The 26583-nt window shown below is 39.0% G+C and overlaps 3 protein-coding genes across 6 annotated transcripts in view; 1 reads left to right on the forward strand and 2 right to left on the reverse strand.

Annotated features, from left to right (window-relative positions):
* The window catches only part of mark1 (MAP/microtubule affinity-regulating kinase 1), a 40748-nt gene extending 32505 nt beyond the window's left edge, over positions 1-8243 (forward strand). Inside the window, exons 11-18 of one of the 4 annotated variants that reach the window (XM_060880978.1) lie at positions 338-450; positions 547-703; positions 1254-1435; positions 1629-1726; positions 2122-2283; positions 2459-2725; positions 5848-5892; positions 6314-8243. In XM_060880978.1, coding sequence (XP_060736961.1) covers positions 338-450; positions 547-703; positions 1254-1435; positions 1629-1726; positions 2122-2283; positions 2459-2725; positions 5848-5892; positions 6314-6656 — 1367 coding nt within the window. In that variant the 3' untranslated portion in view covers positions 6657-8243. The remainder of the gene's footprint in view (positions 1-337; positions 451-546; positions 704-1253; positions 1436-1628; positions 1727-2121; positions 2284-2458; positions 2726-5847; positions 5893-6313) is intronic. The other 3 variants (XM_060880986.1, XM_060880995.1, XM_060881005.1) reach the window with 3 other exon arrangements.
* A 146-nt stretch (positions 8244-8389) lies between these two features.
* On the reverse strand, positions 8390-16274 carry zgc:172076. Its single transcript, XM_060864770.1, has 9 exons — positions 15949-16274; positions 14874-14920; positions 14301-14499; positions 12649-12809; positions 11242-11374; positions 10986-11142; positions 10039-10162; positions 9749-9938; positions 8390-9337 (listed from the first exon to the last, which is right to left on the reverse strand). The coding sequence occupies exons 1-9, from the start codon at positions 15980-15982 to the stop codon at positions 9177-9179; spliced, it is 1206 nt and encodes a 401-aa protein (XP_060720753.1). The 5' UTR covers positions 15983-16274; the 3' UTR covers positions 8390-9176.
* A 497-nt stretch (positions 16275-16771) lies between these two features.
* Positions 16772-26216, reverse strand: traf5 (Tnf receptor-associated factor 5). The gene is made up of 11 exons (XM_060881017.1): positions 26018-26216; positions 23887-24144; positions 23683-23740; positions 22377-22478; positions 22060-22224; positions 21896-21973; positions 21731-21805; positions 21551-21643; positions 19921-20040; positions 18989-19160; positions 16772-18276 (listed from the first exon to the last, which is right to left on the reverse strand). Exons 2-11 carry the CDS (start codon positions 24108-24110, stop codon positions 17711-17713), a joined length of 1653 nt encoding a protein of 550 aa, XP_060737000.1. The 5' UTR covers positions 24111-24144; positions 26018-26216; the 3' UTR covers positions 16772-17710.
* Positions 26217-26583: the final 367 nt, after the last annotated feature.

The raw sequence follows: 26583 nt of genomic DNA on the forward strand, positions 1-26583 counted from the left end.
TCTGAATCCCCCCTCTCTCTTTCTGTGTCTCTTTGTGTCTCTCTCTCTCTCCCTCCCCCCATCTTTCTGTCTCTCTCTCTCTCTCTCTCTTTGTCTGTCTCTCTGTTTGTCTGTCTTTCTCTGTCTCTCTCTCTTTCTCTCTCTGTGTCCTTCTGTCTCTCTGTCTGTCTCTCTCTCTCTGTCTCTCTCTCTCTCTCTCTCTCTCCTGTGCTTTAACCTGCTGCTTTTAACAAGATGATTGGTTGATCTGTGACTTTTCTCTCTCTCTCTCTCTCTCTCTCTCTCTCGCTCTCGCTCTCTCTCTCGCTCTCTCTCTCGCTCTCTCTCTCTCCATTAGATCTGATGATTACCATGGGTTTCCCCAAAGAAGAGATAACTGATTCCTTAGTGGGTCAGAAATACAATGAAGTTATGGCTACTTACTTGCTCCTGGGCAGAAAACCTCCTGAGGCAAGAACCACACACAGCTAGTCTGTTTTTTCAGGAAGTCAGCCACCATTAATATCGTCTATTTATGTTAACCTTGTGATGTTGCTTGTTGCCCAGCAGTTTGAGGGAAATGAGTCTCTGTCCAGCATAAACCTGTGTCAGATGCCTCGACCCAGCAGTGACCTGAATAACAGCTCATCCCAGTCTCCAGCTCACTCCAAAGTGCAGCGCAGCATCTCTGCCACGCAGAAACAGCGGCGCTACAGTGACCACGGTCAGCACACACACAGATGCACACCCTGACACAGCACATAAATGAAACTGGTCTTGTAACATTTACCATCTCCTGTCCTGGCTGTGATTACATTTAAATGAAATATCCATTCAGACTGACAAACCTGTAATACATTGTAAATAATATGATGCTCAATGGCACCTGAAAATATTTGGCGTTAGTGTATTTTTACTTTAGTTTGACCACTAGCTTTCTCACCTCATCACTGTTAGTGGTTTATATTTATTTAAAAAAAAAAGAAAATGTGCTGTGTAATTGTCATAAGTGGCAGGCATTTTGATTTCAGGCTTCCTTTAATACATCATGGAAACAAACATTTGAATGTGGATTTTTGGTTTTTAATATGCAAATAATAGGAAAATAGGAATATTATTCAGAGGGAAATTTGTTTTCACAGCACTGCCAAAGACGCATAGTTTACGCGCAAGGACTTTCATGCAGTCTCAGCTCCACAAACTCTTCCTCTTTCTCTTCTAATTCTGTTATATTTTTATTCTTTATGTTTAACACACCTTTGTGTGACCTGCAGTTGCTCCATCGATCCCACCGGCCGTGTCCTACACCAAGCGCACACAGGCCAACAGTGTGGAGGGAGAGAAGAAAGAGGATTGGGAGGCGACTCGTAAGCTCCCCACCTCCAGCTCTAAAGGAGACATGGCTGTCTCACCGCTGACCACACAAGAGCGCAGGAAGTGTTCAACAGCCTCAGGGGTGAGAGGTTACACATTAGGGTCAAGCACCCTAACTATACACATATATAGTGTTGTTCAGGAAAGGTAGCTGTTTGTGTAATTATTTGTGCTTAAAGGTGGACTTGTTTTAAGTTATTAATAATCCAAAACCTTATATATATATATATATATATATATATATATATATATTTTTTTTTTGTTCACATGAACAGAACAGCACAACAGGGGGGATGACACGGAGGAACACGTACGTGTGTGAGCGTGCCAGCACTGATCGCTATTCAGCCATTCCTAATGGCAAAGATAGCAGGTGAGCTACAATTCCTTCCTAATTGAGGGAAATCAATGTTCTGTAGCTGGTAAAAGAGAGAAGAAGGTTTTTGTGCTGCTATCTGTGTGCCTGACTGGATTGAGTTGACAAGACTGACAGCCAGAAATGACAGTCAACAAAATGATCAACCACCTCCTGATAAATATCTTCTAGTTATGCAAAACGAAAAATATGTGAGGGATATTAACATAGAGAACTTTTCCATTTTTATGTCTATTCATTTTTGTCCCAATTCTAAAACAGGTGTGCTGTTGTCCTGTATGGATGTGGGAGTGATTAAATGTTGTACAGCTATATACAGCTTTATAAAGTAGAAATGGTTAAATGTTATCCTGGGCACCATATAAAGCATACATATTTATGATGTCTTTCAGTCTGACAGAGATGTCTGCCTCTGGTAGTGGCTCATCTGTTTCTCCTGGAGCCTCCTCAGCACTGGCCTCGGCTAGGCCGCGTCACGTGAAGTCCATGTCCGCCTCAGGTCATCCCACCAAGTCCCCTTTGCCCCCAATAGAGGATAATGCTGAGTACAAGGGGTGAGAGCCTCTTATTTGACCAGTTATAGCTTATAACTGCATGTCGGTTGTAGTCTCAGTCCATGTTAGAAGAAGCATGCTTTGGATAGATTTCATCCGTATTTGTTTCCTTGTGCCTTTTTCGGCTTATTCTCCTGCAATGTTTCATCTGTTGCCATCTCTTTTCTCACTTTAGCCCAAGTAGCTCCAGCTCCAGGGTACCCGCTGCATCTCCATCGACCCACAGCATCAGCAGTGTGACCCCAGACCGAACACGTTTCCCTCGGGGCACATCTACTCGTAGCACCTTTCACGGAGCGCAGCTGAGAGAACGTCGCAGTGCGACCTACAACGGACCGCCTGCATCTCCTACACTCTCGCATGACACGGGGGCTCTGGTCCACACTCGGAGGGGCACTTCAACAGGCCTCATCAGTAAGATCACCTCTAAGTTTGTGCGTAGGTGAGTTGGCCAAACCTTTTCATCACTCTGAGGTTAAACCATGGTGACTCAATGCTGATTTAGAATTACTCCTAAACAGAATTCCAATCCCAATCCCCACCCACACATGGGTAAAACAAAAAAACTGGAACAGCTTATTTACAGCTTGTATTTTGTGTTGGAAAAATAGTGTTTATGGTTTCTGTTCAGCTCACAGGAAAACTTGAAGCAGAGCGTTTGCTTGATGACAGGATTTTAATGTCTGAACTTAAGGCCCGGAGCTTCAGTATATACTAATATATTGGTGTGAAACGTGGTATAACTGGCAACACTTGATGGAAGTAATGGGGATAGCAGCATTTGCTCAGTACCAATTGAACAGCTATGAAAATAAGGTGGGGCCTGGGATAAGTCATGCAGCATTGAAATTAAAGTGCAACCCAGGTTTATTAAAAAAACAAAAAATCGTCAGGCTTTCTTATCGAATGCTATTCAGATTACTAGCTTTTGTTTGAGGCTCTGTGGTAGTTATCTCTGAAGGCATTTCTATAAAACTGAGTGTGACAGGAAACCTACCTGACTGTAGAGATTATACTGCAGAATGACGGGTGTGGCCACTAAAAAACACACACTCACTATGCTGAGTTTTCAGTTTCTCTGACCATGACTCAGACAATCGAAGGCAAGCTGTAAAACATGCTCGATTTTGATCAGCCGCTCGGTTCTCTCCAGCTTCGCGCATGGCTCAAACGTCCCTCTTCATCTGCAGGTCAGTGTCTGTGTTGCAGCGTTAATTCTCCAGTGCTGCTGTGACATCATAAATCTCCCTGTTCTGACTTTATGTAGACAGGCAAATTTTCACCTGGAGGACATGAAATTCTAGTATAAAACTAGAAGGCATTGCGGTGTCTTCGAGCCGTGTGTCTGCTACACTGTTTAAAACGGAGATCCAACAGTATATCCACATTTCATCATTTGATTAAGAGTTTGTGCAGGAACAGGAACGCACAAGCACTGCAGCGCTGCAGTCATTTCAGTGTTTTTATGGCTGATGCTGGAAAAACAAATACAGTACTCTATGGTGCAACAGCAGTGGTATTTAAAATTCAGTGAACTAAATTCCACACATAGAGACACAAGATAAACTATATGATGCGACTGAACCATCACAAAATAGTTTAGATCCCTGACTTGATCTCTGTATCAGTAAGGACATTTCTTTTTTTTTTACAACCAAGTTTACTTTTTTTGTTGTTGTTTTTTTTTTTTTTTGCATTGAGAGTTTAACTCCATTGCAAGTCAGCTATGATCTGAACCATGTGTGAAAGTGACCTCGAGTTGAATGACATGATTGGTTTGACTTATTAAAGGGATACTACAGTGAGTACTGGTTTATTACACACACTCGTTGGTTTATTACTCAAAATAGAAACGTTTATCAGTTCAGGGAAACCTTTTGTTTTTTCAGAACTTTAGAATATTAAATGACAGAATTTCAGCATATGAAGGGTTTTTCCAGACCATGCCACAGTTATTCAGTTGGCATGGTTTTATAGAAAGTATCTGAAGCAGAATACAATCTAATTGAGCAGTTGATGGTAAAAGACCTTACTCATTGCCCACCAGTGGCTCTCTGGCAGTCTGGGATAACAAACACATGCATTTTTGCTGGCACCAAACCCGAGCTTTCACTGCTCACATAAGCTTTGGGTTTTGTGTAAGGTATTCTATCTTGATTCTTAAGAATATACGTGGCTAAATTGTGTGGCACACTCGCTGCACATGTACACAATAGCTCTGATGGTGCTGTGTGTTTCTTCTGTTGTAGAACTCTTTCTTTCAGGGCTTCCTGGAGGTAAGAGTGGTGCTTAGTGACTTTTTCTGAAATTGACTCCCTAATCTCATGTGCAGTTGATTTTTCCTCACCTTTACACATACTGATGTTGACCGATTGCAGATTTCTTCCTGTTTAACCCCAGAATCCTGCTTGAGATGTGCATGAACGGATAACTGGCAATAGTAAAGCATAAAAAAAATGAACATTTGCGAAACTCGATGCAGTGTGTATTCTAAAGTTCTTGTGTTGAAGCTGTGTGTGAAGGGGATGTCCTTGTACGTGAGCACTCTGTAAGAATGCTTAATGTCTTGTGTGAGCCTAAATATTGATTTTCAGGAAAGGAGTCAAGCAAACAAAAGTGACCTTCAATGTTTTATTTCAATGGTTTCTGACCTTTTTTTTATTGTAGCGTTTGTCAGGTTCAAGATTCAGACTTGGAGTCAAAAAGGTTTTTAAAAAGTCAGCATACAGACTTAAAAACCGGAGATGCACACAGCATATAAAATTAAAAAGATGGCTTAACAAGTAGTCCAGGAAATACAGCAAATAATTTCACCAGTAGATTAGCAACTAAAGGTTTTTTACATGATACCTATTAGTCCAAAATGAAGAGTAAAATCCTTTTTATTTTTATTTTTTAAGTAAAAAGAACATGAACAAAACATTTAAACCTAGTAAGGTTTAATAAGTAAAGCAAAATAAATTGCATTTATTGAATTTTTTAGTATATCGACCATTTATTGAATTTTTTAGTATATCGACCATTTATTGAATTGTACAATTTACTAGTTTCCAAATAACCTTTTTAAATTTGTGGCATTTCTAAAGGAATGAAAAAAGTGGTATTGGCATCAAAAAAGTGAAATTGCCATTCACTAGCCAAACTGTTATCTCAACAATTTGTTAAAAAAAATCCCATTTAACATGTATTTTATATAATATATGAAACAAACCAAAAGATATAAAAATGAATCAAACTTTTGAATGTGTGCATTTATTGTTGACCTGACCACAAGAAGCCACTTCGGTCTGATTAGCTACATTTCTCTCACTACGTGTTGTACATATTTAGACCATATCAAGGCTGAACTTGTTAAATGGAATTGATCGATTTTGCTGCATTCCACTTTACCTGTGGACCTCATGTGAAATTTCAGTGAAGGCTACTGGAGCCATTCGTTGCGTTACCACTGCATGAAATATTTACTCCTGGATGTCTTTGCTCGTTCCACCCCCTGGTGTGTGTTTGTGCTAGTTTCACATTTCTTACTCTGTTTCTTAATCTAAACTCTTAACTGTCTTTAAGGCTGCCCAGTGAAGGAGAGGCCAGATGCAGAGCAAACAGTTTGAGGTGAGACATCCGAGCAACAAGCGATGCATGTGTAGATGTTTTTCCATTGCTTTGAGGGTAGGGTGAGCGTTACATGTTGTGAGAAATGTTTTGGCCAAGTACGAGGCAGTGCTGCACCAAAAAAAAAACCATCATTTCTGTTCCAAACCAGCCTTTATATGGCTCATAAGCATCTTATGACATTATAATGTAATAAGGTTTTATTTCTTTATTTTGGTATTTTTTTTGTATTTTATCTCATGCTCGCTGCTGGTTTCCAAAGGTCCACATTTCTAGTATGCATCATGGATATGCTGGACACATTGTTAGGATTTTGGAGGTGTGCTGAGTAATCAATCAGTGCACCTCTGCCTGTTGCACTGAAACCATCTTTACCTTATACAGTGGCTAATATGGTAACATGTGATGTTTTTATCCTCAGGAGCGGTTCAGGTGAACCTAAAGACGATGGGCGTGATTCTAAGCCGAGATCTCTACGCTTCACATGGAGCATGAAGACCACGTCATCTATGGAGCCCGGCGACATGATGCGAGAAATCCGCAAGGTGCTAGACGCCAACAATTGTGACTACGAGCAGCGTGAGCGCTTCCTGTTGTTCTGCGTTCACGGCGACGCCCGTCAGGACAGCCTTGTCCAATGGGAGATGGAAGTATGCAAGCTGCCCCGCCTCTCTCTCAACGGCGTCCGCTTCAAACGCATCTCGGGCACCTCTATCGCCTTCAAGAACATCGCATCCAAAATCGCCAATGAGCTGAAGCTGTGACCGGCACACAGGGAGCGATTGCGACAAAAACTGCAAAATGGAAGCTTGCTACGTTGATGTCTACGTTCCCAGTTAGTATGGGTACCATTTTGAGTTTACTGCTTTCTGAAGCTACTGCTGTATGGTTTGACCAGTGGATTTAAAAAAGATAAGATTGAAGGGAAAAAAGTGCATCCTTGGTACCCCCAGTTCCCTTCTATTCTCTCAAGTCCCACATATACACAAGGTTAGCATAACCATCTTTGCAATAATAATGTAAACCTGTGGCAGGGTCAGCAGGTTGGTGTTCCTTTACTGAACTACCTTTGTAGGCTAAAGCAGAGACTTTTAACGCTACTTTTTCCACATGTACAGTTAAGATACAGAATGATTTGTTGAATTGTTCATAGACTTGTATAATACAAGGCTCTTTCAGCCTGTGTATCTGAAGGTGTTGTATAGTATTGAGTTCTGCACAGAAATTTATGTTAAATGGCTTACTGTCTCTGTTTAGCTTTTTGCTTTCCTTGTACAATTTTAGATCTTTTGTTTTTTGCCTCCGTCATGTGACATTTTAATTATTTTTTACATTTTTATTTTTTACTTTTCGACAGGATTTAGACCCCACAGATCAGTGACGAGTTACTATTAACAGTGTTTCATAAAACAGGCCGTGCACGTTCCAAAGGCAAAACGGTTTTAACCTGCAATCTTTGAATTTTTTTTTTTTTCTCCCGCCGGAGTCGTGCTATTAGTTAGCAAGTTTGACACTCTGCCATTCCGTGTATGCTAAAAAGGGATATAAACTTTTGAATTGATTTGAGAATAATGCTGTAGTCGTAGCAGATGTAGCCCAAATAGGAACAGGATTGGAACAGGGTTGGATAAACAAGATTTTCTTTCAGTTTATTTGAGTTTGGTTTGACTTCATCTCCTTCTCCCTAAAGATGTTCTGTTTATTTATTACAGTTTTTACACCACATTTACTTCGCTGCTTTAACCTTGTCATCCTCGTGTGACAGAAGTAGGATGTGACATTTCTGTTTTTGAAAATGTACTTTAATTTGTTCCTTTTGTAATTAGTGGTGATGATGGTGGTGGTGATGTGTAAGACCACTTGTGCTGGAACATTTCCTCTTGTTCCTGTGTACTGAGGTAATGAGGGTTAAATGTGCAATGCTTTTTGTTGTATTACTGTAATTTCTTACTCGAACATGGTCCCCAAATGCACACATTTCAAGAGAAACCGTTTGTTTAGTTTGCTTATTTAAAAATGGTTTGAAAGTATCTTTCAGAGGTTTAAGCTGTGATCTGATTAAGCTGGTCCTTGAGGAGCGTGGTGTTTCATGCTGTAACGGTACTTTTCCCGAGCAGGTGATTAATGCTGCTTTAGCTGTTGGAGATGCTTGAAGATGTTGGGAGACAAAGATGATGATTTACTTAAAATGCAACTACCACCCACACTCCCCTCCTTTCCCCAGTCATTTCACCACGACCGCCCCGTACTCCCTCCAATCAGTGTAGTACTGTACATTTCTCAGTAAATTCTCAGTAGGGTCATAAAGGTTCAGTCTCACTGGTGCACATTAAAGCTTACTTGAAATGAGATTCCCAACCAAAATGTCTAGTGTCTTTTTTTTTTTTTTTTCCTTTTACATCATTTATGGTAGTTCAGTTATAGGGTAACGTTTAGTTCTGTTTGGATTCAGGATTTTACAGTACATGAATGCAAGTTATGTAAGGAGTACAAGAAGTGTACAGGGTGTGCTGTTACAGGGTAATAATCAACATTCAAGTACTTTAATCTCCAATAACAGCACATCCCATATTGTTTTATTCCTCTTATACAACCTCAGTTTGTCAGCGATTCACTTTTATTTATTTAGGAACAACATGTCAGTCTGTATCTGATTCTAATTACATCTAATGTCATGGAACATCTACAAAACAAGTTCATCTTAGAATTTACATACAATCGCTCTCATTTCTCTCTCTGTGTCTCTCTCTCTCTCTCTCTCTCTCTCACACTCTCTTTCTTTCTTTCTTTCTGTTAATATGAAGATATATCACTTGTCACATAAATACTGTGAAGCACAAAGCCCTCTATATGGAAGACTCCCACAGTGGAAAATGTAACAGGAAGAAGGAAGCGCTGAAATAAAAGTTTCCTTACATAAATGTTCACCCAATCAAAGTTTATCTGATTTTTTTTTTTGTTTGTTTTTTACCTTAAATTTTTTTTGAATCATTAATAGTTTTAGATTACATCTGGCATAACAGCATTCCCTGCTGTCAGAGCTGCTGAGAATCCAACAGCACTGTAATGTATTTTAATTAGCATTCTGTACATACAGCAGAGCAGTAGGCTCCATATCAAATTCTAATCAAATGAAAGAATTGTAAAGCCTTTTTTTTCCCCAGAACACTGTGGGGTTGCATTATGGGAGTTAACTACACACAGCTTTGTGAGCAGACGTACTGCAGTGTACCGTGCACAGTGCATCTAGTCTCTATAAAACATCCTGTAGCTGGGACATGACTCTACTTCTGCGCAGGCACCAGGTCATCAATGCCCGCGTTGTCCTCCAGTCTCTTCTCAATCCTGATGAGAAGTTTAACCCCATCAACCACGAGCTGCATAAACTCCACCTCTGTGAGTCCAATGGTTTGTTGGTTGCTTATTTTGTACAATCCATGAGAGTCTGTGTAGACAGAGAACATTACTGTAAAAAAAAAACTATTACCTTTTGCATTCATAACATTCATGCAAGAGAACATTTTCCATTATTGAAGTATAGTGTTGGGTGAAAAAAAGAAGGAACCTAATTTATTAAACTTTTTCATTTGTATAAGGGAAATTTGTCATGATGATGCTGTTACCTATTAACTTAAACATAAAATATATACAGAGGAATTATACAGCGTTAGGTGGTTTGGTAAACAGTAACTCGAACCAGTTCATGGCTGGCTTACTATGGATGTACAAACTCTATAGCTCTAGGCCTGTATCGATATTTTATACTTCCACGTGATTTGCTGAATGGATAATTGCCTAAATGACCAAGTGTACATGTTCCTAATAAAATCAGTGGTGAGTGTATGTAATTCTGTACTGTCTGCCTCCATGCGAAGTCTCAGCCTGTCCAGGATTCTGTCCAGATGTTTGTGCTCAGGCAGGTGTATCAGCCTGACGGTGACTCTGGCCTTCAGACCGGTGCCCACCTCTGCCGGTGAGCTCACCACCCAGCCCAAGTGAGGTTTCCAGATAAATGGGTGCCTTAGTTTATTATATATTGCCTCCAACTAAAAGAAAACATGGACGAGGAACACAGTAACTTTCACCCAGTGTCATGTTTAATAAGCCTTGTCAGAGGAAGCACAGGTAGTCTTAACCAAGTCTCACCTTTACTAAATTGATGCATATGGATGCGAACGCCTCCTGGAGATTGGCATCACTTTTGAAAGATACAAATTTTAGATGGTCCTCCATGTTCACCCAAACTGCCAGGCTCCCATTGTCACTCATCCTGTAAGAGGGTAAGATGCAAACAGACATGAAAACTGAGGAAAAAAGGACTTGTCAAGGAGTGATATTTAGAACCAGTGTCAGACCCATACCGTATGTTTACATCCATTCACCAAGTCATTCAGCAAATTTTCTCTATGTTTTAAATTCTGATGTAATATTAATTGTCTATTGTTAAAAAATGTTGCTTTCTGAGGAATGCTTATGACAAAAAGGCTGAGTTTAAAAATACAAAATGACTTTTGATTTTATTTAATTTTTTTAGAAAAAAAAAAATCTTAAAAAAAAACAACTGCAAACACAGTTAAAGTCTATGTTTCAGATAAAGTGCTATGACGTACAGAACGATTTCTGTTGGCCAAATGTTTTTGGACACCTGATCCATCACATTCGTATATGGTTCTTCCCCAAACTTTTGCCACAAAGGTAGAGGCACACAACTGTCTAGAATGTTTCTGTATGCTGTAGATTTACACTTTTCCTTCACCGAAACTAAAAGGACCAAACTTGTTCAAGCATGTCATTGTCGATGTGCATAAAGCAAGCTACACAAAGGCATGGTTTGTCCAGTTTGGAGTAAAAAAATAATTCAAAAATCAAGTGTCCTGCACTGAGCCCTGACCTCAACCCCACTGAATACCTTTAGTGAAGTGAAATGGAAAGGTGACTGTGTGCCAGACCTCCTCATCTAACATCAGGTTTGCTCCTTTAATATTAGTTCAGTTTAATAAATATGAAGCCCTGTATGTTTTTTTGTAAAACTTGCTAAAGTATAGCTACAGGGCTGGAGAATAACACCACACATGTCCTTTGCTGCATTTTACCACAATGCCCGTGCATCAGGCCAATCACGAGCCACACCGGTCTTCATTAACGTGATGGGTGGGGCTTCCAGAATGAGCCCTTTATCTTCTGTATTTTGGTTGAGCTCATCCATGGAGTAAAGCTTGCCTGGGAGTTCCTCACTAAGTTGATCCAGAGCTGGAAAATGAGCAAATCATTTTTGATAGAATTTGATTAAAGAGATCACTGTGCTGACTCATGTAACAATTTTTTTATTTTATTAGTTAATTGCAGTACCTTTTTTGGCCAGTGTGAGGAGTTGTCTTCGCTCTCCTCGGCTGCAGTGTGTGGGGAAGCAGAAGTCCTCAATGCAGCGAGAAGCGCTCACTTCACAGCTTACAGCATACTCTTGGTCAAAGTCATCACCTCCCTACACACACACACACACACACACACACACACACACACACACACAAACACATGAATATCTATCATATGACTATCCTGTTTCAAAGTATGTTAGTAATGCAGCGTAATGGGATGTGCTGTTACAGGAAAATAATCAACAATGGGGTGATGTCATGTGTTACTTTACACTATGGCCTGAAGTGTTTTATTACCCAACTCCCACTGCAAATACATAAAAGTAGAATTAAATTTTTATAATAATTGCTTTATTAATTAACAAATGAGACGTCATACTTTTATTGTTCAATGATTTCATGTTAGTAGTATCACGTGTAGTGTCAGTGAAAAAAAGCTCCTCTTTTTTCTCTTTCTTGCACAAATGTCCTCTGACATGAAGACTCTACTCTAACCGCTGGAGACTTGTTGAATATCTCCTTGCAGAATATCATCATACTTTTTTTTGCTTTAAAATATCTTGGGTGGGTTTGTGCTTCCAAAAAGTGGCACAAGGAAAAACCATTTTGTCTATTGTTGGAAGTTTGTGTGGCTTGGTCAAGATAGCGGAATTGTTGTGATGGTATTAATCTCTCTCCCCTGTCAATCATAACTAAACGTTCAAAGGTGTTTGTGAGCTCACGCATATTGAATAGTGACAGTGAAAGTGACGTGACATACGGCTAAGTATGGTGACCCGTACTCAGAATTCGTTCTCTGCATTTAACACATCTAAAGTGCACACACACACCGTGAACACACACCCGGAGCAGTGGGCAGCCATTTATGTTGCGGCGCCCGGGGAGCAGTTGGGGGGGTGCGGTGCCTTGCTCAAGGGCATCTCAATTGTGGTATTGCCGGCCCGAGACTCGAACCCACAACCTTAGGGTTAGGAGTCAAACTCTCTAACCATTAGGGCATGAATAAAGCAGATAGAGATTTCCTGTAAGATTTCCTGTTGCACTGCCCTGTCCAAAAATGTGTTTGCCTCATCACATGTCTCGGAGGAAGCGTGTGTTGGTCTTCACCCATGGTTTCTAGCTGTTGGCAGCAATTCTAAACCACCAGTGTAGCAATGTAGTGACCACATTGGAGAGAATATTCAGAAAAATAAATTGAATCAGTTTATTATTGTCATCCTTGTGAAGTAGCTGTTAATGTAGGTTCATGTAAATCTCACGTCAGGGAGTGTCTGCTGTTTAAAAAAAAAAATAAACACACCTTCTGATTTGAAAATTCAACAGTGCTGTGGTATAAAATCATATAGATTGATACAAGTAGTGTAATTTAACTAACACTCACCTTGAGGTTATCATAATTGAAGTCACTCTTTTGTGTAATGTGACCAAGCACCTTGTAGCTGTGGTAGGCTTCAATGACACGGTCAAAAAAGTCACAGAAGAGAATGTAGGATTGGGCATCACCGGCTAAACAGCCTACAGTCAAGGGCCCTGTGCGTGTTCCTGTGTCACAGACAGAAATGAACAAGATGATGCAGTTTTCATCCAGAAAAGTTCTCATGGGTTGTTTTCCTTAGATTATAGTGTACTTACTTAACCTCATGTGTTGGTGGTTAATGTTCGACTTAGTTTCTTAAGGCAGTTTGGCCACCATGTCGCACAACTAAGAGCTCTGAGAAGTCTACTGAAAAATTGTCTAATAAGTTTACACATCTGTTATATCAAAAAGTCACTGTCACCCTGATCAGTAAAGAAGAGTTTGTATTAGATGTGATAAATAAAAGATCATAAATGATTGTTAGATCCTATTGACTGATGTATTTTGTGCTGTGGGAATAGATCGAGCATCATGGCACGAATCATGTCTTTGATGATTCACATAACCTTCTTGCAAGGAGCAGCTGTTACTAACAGAATACCAGACTCGGTGCTGAAAGCTTCAGACTTTCAGGTTTCAGTTCATCCCTTACTGAGAGGTTAGAGTAAGCTGAATATATTTTATGAAGATATGTAATAAGTGCTGTGCATCAGGTTTAGTTGTTTTTTGTTTGTTTTTCCTTCCTTTTTTTTCTTTGAATATTTGGTAAATTTTGAGCTAAAGCTTACATATAACATCTTTAAAGGTTCTAAGTGAAATTGTAGAAAACAGTAGGTTTTTAAGTTGAACCTCTGAAGCAAGCCAGCATCATGTGCCATCTGAAGTCTGCTTGAAGATTTCTGTATGATAAAACAGATCTACTTAGGAATAGTCATTTTGTTACATGTTCTTAAAAAACAACCTGGAAAATACAAGGTACGTGATGTGAACTGTAAACGTGCTGAGCTGGTTATGAGTCATCTTTCCCCTACACCATTAGTGAGTTTTGATCTTACACAGAACGACAAGTGTGATTTTTCCGATGCCTACAAAGAGCACTTTGTAAATGTAGTCGACCGGTGGAGTGATTCTTAGCTAAAAACACTGGTATCCAAAGAATATATTAGGTGTAAACTGCTGTTGTAGTAAAATAATCACACTATAGTGTGGATTGATGAATGCAAGATAAACTTTATTATTTCATATAACAGCATGTCCTGTGTTGTGTTTTATTCCTCTTTTACTACCTTAGTCAACAATTACAATGTTTATTTATTACAATTTTCCATGTTACAGAGAAACCAGAAACTACAAACTCTTTCCTATGGTGAAAAACTTACTGCCTCTTACAAAACACTAACACTGGAGACTCCTTCTATAAGCGTTAAATAAACCTCTTACAGAAAGTTTCACTGAGTTTTACTGATAAAAAGCGACACATTTAAAAAGCGGTTTACTTTTAGACTTTAGGTTATGTGGCTCATCGTTGTAAAAGTCCTTGCGAATGAATAGTTACTATAGAAACAACATTAGAATGAGTGCCTTACTATGAAGGACTAAAGGCACTATTCTCATAACTGCTGGTATAGAAAATCAATCAACCCATTCGGACAAATCAGATTCTACGACGGTCTCACCTAGGTCCTCCAGGCCTGGACGAATGATGTCATCAAAGATGACTCCACTCTCCGTGGCCCGGTTGAACTGGCGTGTGTACATGTGCAGATCAAGCACACGGGCCATGCAAGTGTAGTTTCCATCCAGACGTGGGAACTCTTCTTTAGGACAACCCCTCTTTAGTTTAAGCTTGCTCATGGGGTCTGGTGGAATCAGGCTCTAAAAACGAAACGGTATGGTAAAAGGCGCTTTTAACAGATTTCACAGCATGCTATTATGATCCTCATTTTTCTTGCCAAGATTGTGTGCTGCATTAGAGTTTGGACTATTGTTAGCACGATAGTTATTGTTTGACTATTGTTAGCACGATAGTCCAACACTATCGTGGGGGCTACTGATTGCTAGGCATGTCAAGGTTTCAGATGGAGTAGAGGTGGTAATCCACACAATATCATGATGACTAGAACAATGCCGCTGCTTGGCACTGCACTGCAATCTTTTTTTTCCCCTTTGCATAGACCCACCGCAGCATGGGACTTTCCTCCTGTTTTGCAATGTAAAGTGCTTGGTGTATTTTCTGTGAAGGGGAATACCTCGAGCACAGGCCTGTACTTTGTCTCCAAGGGGTACTCCTTTGGAGCTGAAAGAGATGATGTATGTTAGCATGAACACAATGGTGTGTGATAGTATTTCTCCTGTGAGAAACTATGAGGGATAAAAAAAAAATCATTAATTTGAGGTTACTCACGTGTGTATTAATCACAATTCAACATTTTAATACATAATGTTCCATGATAAATAAACCTTGATAAATGATACTACATATATAATTGTTTACACTTTGTTGCAGGTCCTTTGTAAATCTGCAGAATATAGACATGACCAGCTCCTTTTTTCTCTTGGTTTCCTGTTTTGTTTGGGGACTTTTTGCCCTGTCTTGTTTCAGTAAGTGAAAGGAACTCTAAACGGGGTTTAGTTCAGGAGAGTGAGTTAGTTCAGTTCAGACAGATAAAAAGGAAATAGTCTTGAGGCTAGATGAAGCAGATTAACTAATTTAGGCATAGATGTATTTGCGAAGATTAAAAGCAGTAAAGACCAAACATTCGGTTAAATAAATAAAAATCATTAAAGGAAAGAAAGACAATTTGCATCATTGAATAAAATCAGGATGCAATTTAAGGTATTTTATGTTTTCCTCTTTTTTTTCTGCTTTTCTGTGAAATAATAGGAAAACCACTTTTAACAGTATATAAATAACCAAATATTTTACCAGTGACCATATTTTACCAAATGTAGGTGTGTCTCTGAACCTTTCACTGGTTCTGTTACTGAGAGACAGTAACTCACTCCAAATCTGTGGCTGTGTGTGCCAGCGTAGTTGGCTCTGCCAGGAGGTCAAAACATAAAGATACTGACCTCTATATCAACCCAAAACCTAAACTGCCCAAAATAAATCTCTCTATATGATGTCAACATGCACAAACCTGCACTTATAAAAGAGCTTGAAATGTTTTACATTATGGAACGATCAGGATTCATTTTCACGTGTTCTCCTATCTTTCATTAAAGGAAAAAACTTGAGTTATTCTCACCAAGATTAACAGATTTGGTACTTTCGAATTGCCACAAAGTTGCTGTGTCATGCAGAATGAAGACATGAAAACTTACGCTTTATCAACCATTCTTTCTTTCTCTTCCACATCCTTTATCGTCGGCTGCAACGTGTGATTACAGAGTGCACTGTGCATGGAGAGGAATGAAGTACAAGCACCGGCTCGTGACAACTGGCCTTAAAATTGAACAAAAGAGCTATGAATAGCTGGGGGTCTCATCATCCCAGTGCTTACTATCCTTACGCCCCGGAGACCCGAGCAAGCTAGTGTCATGTTGCTTGGCTGTAACCGTAACCTATTATAGACAGCTGTATCATATTTTATTTTGGAACCTCATGGAGACACAATTAGCACCATTCTGGATCTCATCTCACTCATTAAGCACTTTTTGAAAACAACAGTTGCTGCTGATGATTGGATACTGATCATTAACAGTAATTTGTAGTGGCATTTGTTGTTATCTCACTTACAAACAAATGTGTTAGACAGGAAAACGTTGTGAGCATTTGTGAGGCCTGAAGATTCATAGCAGCGCTAATGAGACAGAAGTGGAACCACTGAGTCATCTCACAGGTGTGTGTGTATGTGTGTGTGCGTGTTTGTGTGTGTTGAATGAATGGTTTCATGTTTCTAGTACAGTGGTTTGTTACGGCTCCAGATCTGACATTTACATTACATTTACAGCATTTGGCAAACGTTCTTATCAAGAGCAACGTACAAAAGTGTTTTTAAGTCTCTATTGATGAACACATTAACACTTGTTCACTAGGTAACAGACTTATGATACCATCAACCTAAAAGTGTTCCGGGTTTTCTTTTTTTCTTTTTTTTTTTTAAAACATAGACATCTAAGACACTTACTACCACCAGGACGCCTGTTTCACACTGATGAAGATGCACCAGATCTTTATTTGAGAAAATCATACAACATGTATAAAAATACAAAGACTATAAGAAAGCACAATCAGCTACAGTGTCTCAGCTTGTCCTCTGAGCTATTTCTTCTTTTTTTCCAGTAAATTCAGTATAAAAATATAACTTAATCTGTGGCTGAAAATAACTTACAGGCCCCGTTCGAGAGAATGGGGAAATCATTAAACATTAATTATAAAATTTGTGTAACACACAATCAGTCGACATTTCCAGTGAATTAGGAGAAAATACTTAAAAGACTCCAATAGATCTTTGTCAAATACATATCTGCAAAATGATTAGCACCTGTCAGTGAAAACTAATAAAAAAAAAATCATCAGAGGAAAGAAATGCTTCAGGAACGCTCTTATTTTGACCAGTTTCTGTTTCCTTTGTGCATATATGAAATTTCTGTAATAACGGAAAATTTGGCACTGTAAATTCAAGGTTGGCTCTGCCAGGAGGTCAAAGCAACAAGATACTGACCTCCACATCAACACAAACTGCTATGACAATAAATAAAAACCTCTACTGCATAAAAAAAGGACTCTGGATATTAAAACTGTAATGTGAATTGAAGATGATGTCCACATGTACAAGCCTACGCATATAAAATAGCTAGAAGCTTTTTACCTGATGGAGTGATCCAGATTTTCTTTACTCATGTCTCCAATCTTCTTAGACATTACAGGACAAAACCTGTGTTATTTTCTCCAAGCAAGGATTCAACAACTAGTATTCATGTGAGTGCCAATAATTTCAGAACTGGTGTTTATCACTCATTACAGGTTCTTACAGACAGGTTTGTACATTGTCATGATATGTGCCAGTGATTTTGGAGCTGACTGAAAAGAAAATCTCATAAAGGCCAGCTTTACTAGATCCACGCTGTCTTCCAGAATGCACTACAAATCCTCCAACCCTGTTGTGTCCACCTTAACTTTGACAAACAGAGTGTCATCTCGTATGAAGATGGCGTTTCGGGGACCTTCCAGGTCAGTATGAGAGATGAAGCGGGAGAACCCTAACGCGGCGTTGCTGTCAGCTGTGGGTCTGCGGAAGCTCTCTTTGCTGGTGTCAGGGGTGAAGCTGCAGCTGACGTGGTTGCGTGAGCCGCTCTGGTCTAGCACGGTGAGTGTGACGCTCTGGCGAAACGGCCACGGCAGCAGTGAGTCGAAGTCACCTCTCATCACCATGATGTACAGAGAAAGGTGTGTGCCCCGGGCGCTTCCGTCCCCATCAGGGTACGCGCGGGCACTCAGCTTGTAGCCGCTGCGGCCGGTGTAGAAAGGAGGTGAGGTGAGCGGTGCGCCAGCGTCTTTTCTACGCTGGTAGTCGAGAATCTTCCAGATGAGTTTTCCATCATATGACGTGGACTCAAGTTGGCGAAAACGTTGCTCGTTACACTGCAGCTGCTCCACATGGATGTCCAGTAGTCGAGTGTGCCGCTGACATGTCTGACCTAAAGCCCCTGTACAATCACACACATAAAAACACTGAACAAAGCCATGAAATAAATGACACTATCATCATTTGACATTTCATTTGCCTAATCTTTCATAATCTATGATTGATGCTTAACTTTTGAACATTTTCAAAATTCCCAAGTTTCGTCTGTAATTTATAGAAAATATTCAAGTGTCTTTTATTACTGCTCCATTTCCAGTTTCTTGCTGATGCTGCAGGTGATGTTGTCACCTCACAGCTCCAGCATCCTCAGTTCAGACCTGAGCTCAGGTTACTGTCTGTGTGGAGTATCACATGTTGCCCCAAAACATGCCAGTAGGTGGACTGACTTTTCTAAACTGAAATGTATGTATTCTAAACATATAGTAAAGTGTATAGTGTCCTGCGATTTAGCCTTCCATCTAGGACGTAACCTTGACCTGGAGAAAGCAGCTAGTAAAGATGAACAAATAAATGAATTCAATATCTAAATAAGACCTGATGGATGGAAATCAGATTAATGAGAACCAGATCGATGAGAATGTGAGTTTACATTTTATTAACTACATTGTAATGACACTCACTGGCTGTTTAATCAGGTTCATTTGTAGGCAGTGATGTGTACACTTATTTATACCAGAAACCACTATAGAACCACCACAGACCAGAAATAAGCCAAACTAGAACTTAATGTATTTGTGCAGATTTGGTGATTAGGTCACAGGAGCTATCCTCACCCAGGTGATCTCTGAGGCTCTGTGTCATTGCCACTTGCTGTCTGAGAGAGTCGAGTGAAGCTCGGAGATCACTCAGCTCCTCTTTAGCCAGCTCAGCATCCAGAACATTACGCAACTCCTGCAGCTCCTGTTTAAAGCTTGAGACGCTCTCCCTCTGTTCCACCACTGACCTCTACAACACAAACACTGCAGGATCAGCTGATCTGCTGCTAATACACACCTTTCACATAGAAGACAGGCGAGACTGAGGCTTGTACAGATATACTACAGTATATATACAAATACCAATATTACTTAAAAGACAATCCTATAAAAAGTTTTTTTAACACTTTCTTTCAAATGCCTTCTTAAAAGGAAATCTCAAATCTCAAAAACCCAAAACAATGTTTGAAAAGAAATGAAAAATGTCATCACATTCATTCAACAATGCTTTCAGTCAAGAGGAGCATTCTAAACCTTTGACCATTTCCTGTTTCCTTTGTGTACAAATATGACAAAATTCTTGAGGACTTTTTTATGCATCACCATGTGGAAAAAAACATGAGGACAAAGACAAAGATATATGACACAAGTTTGATGTGGTTGAAGTTCCAAAATCAGTCCTGAAATGTACTACCTGTATTAAGAACCCTGTAATCAGGACTCCCCACCTACAGACATTCTTATAGTACCAAAGAACTGCCAGATGACATTAATAAACTCATACAAGAGGCTTTTCTATTTAATATTATACAAAGATTAATATAATACAAAAATTCAAGATGAAATTAGACTTATATTTAAATGTGTTTGTATTTGTCCCCTGCGGTGACTGAGGCGACTTGTAAAAAATGTAAAATATAAAGTGGGTACTACAAAGATTCTCAAGAATATACACAACTTACAAATGCAAATATTACCTTACAAAGGTGCGATAACTCTCTTCTCTTTACCTGAATTGCAGAAAATGTGCTGTCACACTTGGTCATCTCTCTGTTAAGGTTAGCAACAAGCAAGTTCCTCTCTTTCAGCTCCCTCTCCTGGAGGGCCAAGTCCTGCTGCAGCTGATCTACCTGAAACACACACACACATGGCCCGTTATATAAGATTTTAAAAATTCCTAAACCTTTTTTTTAAAACAGCTCCTGGACCAGCTGGATATACTCACTGTGCTGCTATAGCTAGAAGTGAAAAGACTGTAGCTAAATATGTAGTTTCTACCAGGAAAACTATGGTAAATATTGAACAAACATTTTTGCTCTGAAAAAGTAGAAAGGAAAACAACAGTATTTTTATTGTTAAAATCTGAAACCCCCCCCCCCCCCCCACACACACACACACACACGCTATACATAACACAATAAAAGTGTTCCTTGGAAAAATCTTCAGAATGAATTTTGTGAAAGTGTTGGGGTGTTTTATCATTACTGTAATCCACATAGTGATATTGTAGATCTGTGTTTCACTGCTGGTCAAAAATATTTTACCTTTTTTTTTTTTTTTTTTTATGAACTCACAAATTGTTTGACAGAGCACCTTTATTTATAGAAATAATCACATTTTCTAAAAAAAAAAAGTTGAGCTCCACAGTCTTATAATGCATCCTGTGGCATGGACATTAGTAGTGATTTAGTGCCACTGTGACCAATTGAGTGCTGCTGATACAATGCTTCTCTGAAAGCCACTAACACCACGAGAGCACAGGATTATGCAACATTTACAGAGAAGCCACACATATAGTATTGGCAAAGGTGAAACATATTCAGAATGTGGGAGTGGAGCTGTCTCTATGTCTCTCTGTGTGGTTAAATCATTGGGCTACTAATTGGATGGATGTTATTTTGAATCCCAGCACCACCAAACTCCCATTGCTGGGTCCCATGGCAAGGCCTTCAATTGTTTAGCTGAATAAATGAAATTAGTGTAAGTTGCTCTGGATACAGTCATCTGCCAAATGCAGTAAATGTCTTTGACATCTCAGTAACTGTGATGGTATGACAGAAACTATATCACAGGGTTGTTTCAGTTGCTACATGAATCTTCACAATTCCATTTTTAGAGGATCTTCGCTGTGTAATCTAACATAGAGAACACCAGACAAGCTTTTACAGTGTGAAGTGATAAGCTCAAAAGTTAAGGCTCTGGGTTACTCATCAGAAGGTCAGGGTTCAAGCCCCAGCACAACCACATGACCATAGAAAGCCCTTGAGTAAGGCCCTAAACCCTCTATACTCCAAGAGCTCTGTATCATTGCCGACACTGTGCTCTGACCCCAGATTCTTAACACACTGGGATATACAGAGAAAAGAATTTCACTGAGGTGAAATATATACATAACAAACAAAGGCTCCTTCTTGTTTATTTAGAATTTGTATTAGAAACATGGTGGTGGTAGTGTAACACTAAAACGTGACATGTAACATTCTAACGTATTCAAACTTCTTACAGTTTGTCTGTGTAAAACCCTGAATCGAGGTGTCTTTAGTTTTAAGCTGGATTTGTTTAAATTAACTTTGTTTCTTAATAGAACTGCTTTTTTTTTTTGCAATGACAAAGTTTGAACTGTACACTGGCATTTCATACCTGTTTAGCAAGCTTGCTGTTGCTCTCCAGTACAAGTAGCACATGATGGCTAAATTCAGTGTATTCATGGACTTTCACTTTGCTTCTTTTATCCTACAGGAGAAAAGAAACATACACCTCTCATTATGCTGAACAAACATTTAGTAGTGGAAAAGAAGTAGACAATGTTAGTGTACTTACTCGGACTGTGCAGCCATATTGCTTATAAATACAGTCTGTCTCCACTTCTGGACACTCATCTATATGTCCTTTGAGCTACAGGAATGAAATAGCCAAATGAAATCAAAATCAAATGATAAACATGTTGGAACAATTGTTTCATTTATAGTCAAATGTGGACTGAACCTTATGCCTCTTAACCATCTGAGAGCAGTTATTGGGACATTGAACTTCTGCTTCAGGGCATGACATCTGTTCATGGTCCTGTAATGATTCAAAGAACAGGGTTAATAAGATAGATGCGGAGTTAAATCTCACTACAGTAAGCAAATCATGAAAACGTTTCTTACCTGGAGCTGGGTAATAGGGTATGGCTTTGTGCAATATTGACAGAACTCTGTGCGAAACTGACACAGGTTTCGTTGGTGGTCTGGTACATTCTTGCGTAACAGGATGTCAGTGCACCCGGGGTTGGAGCATTGCAGGGTCTCATACTGACAAAGAGTTAGGTGTTTCTAAATACAAAGACAGACAGACAGTTATTTCAGTCTGTTATTAGTCAGCCCTTTCGCGTGAAAGAGTTAGGGACTTTCAACTTCTGTCACTTAGTGTCAACTATATAGTTTGATTTCATTCTTAAAGTGCAAGTCCCACAGAAGCAACTTACCTGCAAATTACACAGAGGCACCTTTTGTGTGCAATCTGGAGTGTTGCTACAGTAAACTTCAAGATTTAGTAGTTCTCTTTTACAGCAGTTGTCTTGAAAAACCTGAAACAATTTGGATATTCATAACCATGCCCTGAGTTATATACATATATTCTATAGATTCTGTACTAGTTGTGTTATTTATATACATCTTTATTATACAAATATTGTCAAATATTTGTTCATCCAAAATGGGCAAGAATATCTGTACGGTATCAAGAATGGTACAATTCTAATACAATAAAATAAACCCTTTTGCTTTCTGTTATTTAGATGCACACTATGGAGGCTTTAAGCAGTGTTGTAATGTAACGGAGTACAAATACTTCGTTACTGTACTTAAGTAGAAATTTCACGTATCTGTACTTTACTCGCTATTTAAATTTATGTCAACTTTCACTTTTACTCCACTACATTTCCTAGTTAAAATGTATACTTTTACTCCGTTATATTCCCACTAAGCATCTTCGTTACTCGTTACTACAAAATAAAATCAGAAGAAATGTGTGTGACTGCAATAAGGGAGGTTTGGCGAATCACTGCTCCTAGATTGCATTACGCACGTCCGCACGCTCCACAGAGAAGCACAGGCACGCGCAGCGTACACGCGCAGTCAGAGCTGGAGGCATTTATCTATTAATCGGCGGAAAGCCCGAAAGACGGCAACCAAAAGCAGTGAAATTTCACTATCCTTATTACCAGAGTTGATAGCACAAACAAAATATTAATGCATTCATTGGACACACTGTTTGTAGAGAATGCACACATACATGAACTGATTTGATTCAAGACTGGCATCATGCATAAAATGGTGTCCACTTTTGCCATTAAATAATAGCATAACTTTTGGCTTACTATGTAGTCATATAAAATATAATATAAAACTCTTCTTGTTTTAAATTCTCACTGAGTGTCTAAATTCTCACCCTAAAGATGAAATCCTAGAACCGCCCCTGCTCTTATGCCTACCGAAAATCACTGAACTTTACTTTTTACTTTTACTTCAAATACTTAAGTTCATTAAATATCAGAAAATTACTTTTATACTTAAGTACAGTATATATCAGATACTTTAAGACTTTTACTTGAGTAATATTCTAAAAGGTAACTTTCACTTCTACCAAAGACTTTATCTAGTACGATACTTGTACTTTCACTCAAGTATTGCTTTCTAGTACTTTATACAACACTGGTTTTAAGTGAATAAATTACTGAGTGATACTGATTACTATTTAAAAAAAAATTTGAACAACTTATTAAAACATACCTCCTCAGACTTGATCAAAATGCCATCTAAGGGACATTTGGATGTGTCACTGCTCTCACTGAGGAAAAAAAATGTGGTTTTAAGTATGCAACTTACTCCAAACAACCTGGATAGTCTGCTAGATTTGTAAAATATCACAACATCAATCTAGATGTATTTGATTTCTACATGGATTGTTTGTGTTTTTTCAATTGTTGTACTTACATGAACATTCTAATGCACTTGGCACAGAATATGTGGCCACAGCCCGTCTGGTGGGGGTTAAGAATGGCGTCACCACAGGCCGGGCACATGTAGCGCTCCTCAAGCCGGGACACAAAACTGAGTGTGCGATTGGCCAGGACGGACTCCAACTCCCACGACCTCACAGGATCAGAGCTCTGTTTGGAGAGCTGGAGGCTCAAGCATTCGTTCTCCTCAGCTGCCATGTCAAACCGGGACGCTCAAGCTACAGACATGAGACTGAGTGGGCACAGAAAGACAGATGCATGGTTACTACATGGAAACATTTTTACCCAATTAATTTCCAACATACAAAATTTCATACTCTACTTTTTTAAGTAGAACCATTCATTGTTTCTGAAGGAACATTTGTTATTGATGGATGTTAGTATTGTCTCTGTTTATATCGGTGCATCAGAGTCCCACCATATTTACCCCATGTGGATTTTTTTTTTTTTTAAAGAAAATGGAAAGAAAATGAAGTGGTCATGCACCAAAATGATCTTGACATTGCACCAAAAAAGCACTTCCTCTAAAGCATCTTTCCTTTCACAAATCTTTTTTTACATTTTTTTACATCTTACATTGACGCCATTTTCCCAAGCTTGATTAAATCTGCAATTAGGGTTCGTTTCAGCTATTACACTTCAAATAAAGTAAACTAATAAAAAATAACAGACCTTTAATTATTTGTATTGGTGCGCTCACACACACACACACACACACAAGAAAACTATGAATGTTACTAATATGTAAGAATCTTTGTGGAGTCAATTTGCAGAGTCCCTTTGAAGTCAATAAGGACAGAACAATGATTAAATATTTATTATTAAATAATTTATCTTGAATTTTTTTTTCTATTTTTATGCTTCTCTGCTGCACTGCATTATGCACCGCTATGTATGTATGTTGTTAGCATGACAAAAAGCATGACAAAAATATCAAAAATGTTTGAGATAATAATGCAGGCTTTATTTTTTTTTTTAGTTTAAGAGTGAGTGTAAGCTAAAAAAAAGATGTAAGCTACATAGCTCAAAATTAATATCTGACAACTGTCTTACCACAGAAACATTAAACGACCAACAGAAATGCAAACATTTACGTCACTCTTGTAACGTGTCCAGACAAAAATATTTAACAGAGACGTTGTCAGTATATTAAAAATAAGTTGAAGCACGAATGAATGAATTTAATGAACATTTAATAACCCTTTTACGTTTACCTGGCTTTCATGGTAGCCTTTCAGTCAGTTAACTTAAGATCATGATTAATAAAACCCAAAGGATGAGAGTTATCATATTAAAACAAGGTAAAACAAGGTGAATTTGTCTCAAGTGTGTCTAGTTCTTTAACTTTTTTTTCTTTATACCTTTCAATCTCTTTTTTGAACAATAAAAACCTGCATGTATCTGCAACCATTGGTGAACCATCTGAATATAAAGAGGCATCTAATCTTACAATGTCAATGTATATTATTATTATTATTAATATGTAAATACCAATGTATATTAATAATAATAATAATAATAATAATAATAATAATAATAATAATACACACAGAACCAAAAAGAAACATATAGATAAAGATATTTAGATACACATAGCCCCTGATTAAGATGATATGATTATGACATATAGCTTGATGATGATTATTATGACATATAGTCTGATTGCTGCAGAACGCTGATGATGATACGAATTTCAGTGATCTACAGAGAAATCGGTCTCTGTAGAAGTTAGATTGTGTAAAAGTGATCCCATGTGTTAGTAGTGAATAAAGTCTTTATTTAAAAGTAAAAGCAGACGAATGGAAGAGTCAGAGTGTGAAGTCCAGCTCCTCAGAGCTGCTGCACTACAGGGGGAATCCCCAGTGCAAGGAACATCCGACTGTGAAGCACACACACACTGTCTTCTAGCCGAAAGTTACCATTTTATTATTGCGTGTCCGTCATCACGATTACGGAATCTGACAGCTGTTTTTGACATGCACTCTTCTGGCATTTTCACGTTCTTTTTTTTTAACGCACGAGTTGCTTTCGCTTTGCTCTGAACCCCCTCTGGAATATACATATGAAGCGAGCGCGCGCGCGCGTGTTGTGCTCAGGTTACTTACCTTGAGCTCGGTGTAAGTCGTTCCTCTCTCTCTCTCTCTCTCTCTCTCTCTCTCTCTTTCTCTCTCTCTCTCTCTAGCTCCAGTCTCTCCAGTGAGTTAGTGATACCGCGTCCTGATTGTCACGAGCCGACCGGGGAGTTCCGAAATGAACACTTTCCTCCGCACGCGCGCGCGCAACCAGCCGCTGCGGGAACACACACTGTGACGTCACAGTGTCGGAGTTGACGTGATGCCAGCGGAAAGCGCGTGAAACAGGAAGTTCGACTCGTCTCATGCTACAATCTTCTCTACAGGATGTACCAGAATTGGGCAGCAGACACCACAACCACCACCGGCTGGACCGAGGTGACGGTTTAGGTCGGATATTCGACAGTGTGTGTCATTAAGAGACCATTTGAACGCTACAGATCCCAGGAGCTTCTAGTAATTCTGTACAATTCTATTTAGATTTGGAGCCCAAATGCAATCAAAAAGAGGTGTGTCGAGTTTGTCTCTTGTGCTATAAAACAATTGTGTTTAGGTTTGGAGCCACTGGGTCCTGTGGCATGGAAACTATTAAAAATAAT

This window comes from Tachysurus vachellii, chromosome 1, assembly GCF_030014155.1.
Source record: "Tachysurus vachellii isolate PV-2020 chromosome 1, HZAU_Pvac_v1, whole genome shotgun sequence".
Lineage (NCBI taxonomy): Eukaryota > Metazoa > Chordata > Actinopteri > Siluriformes > Bagridae > Tachysurus > Tachysurus vachellii.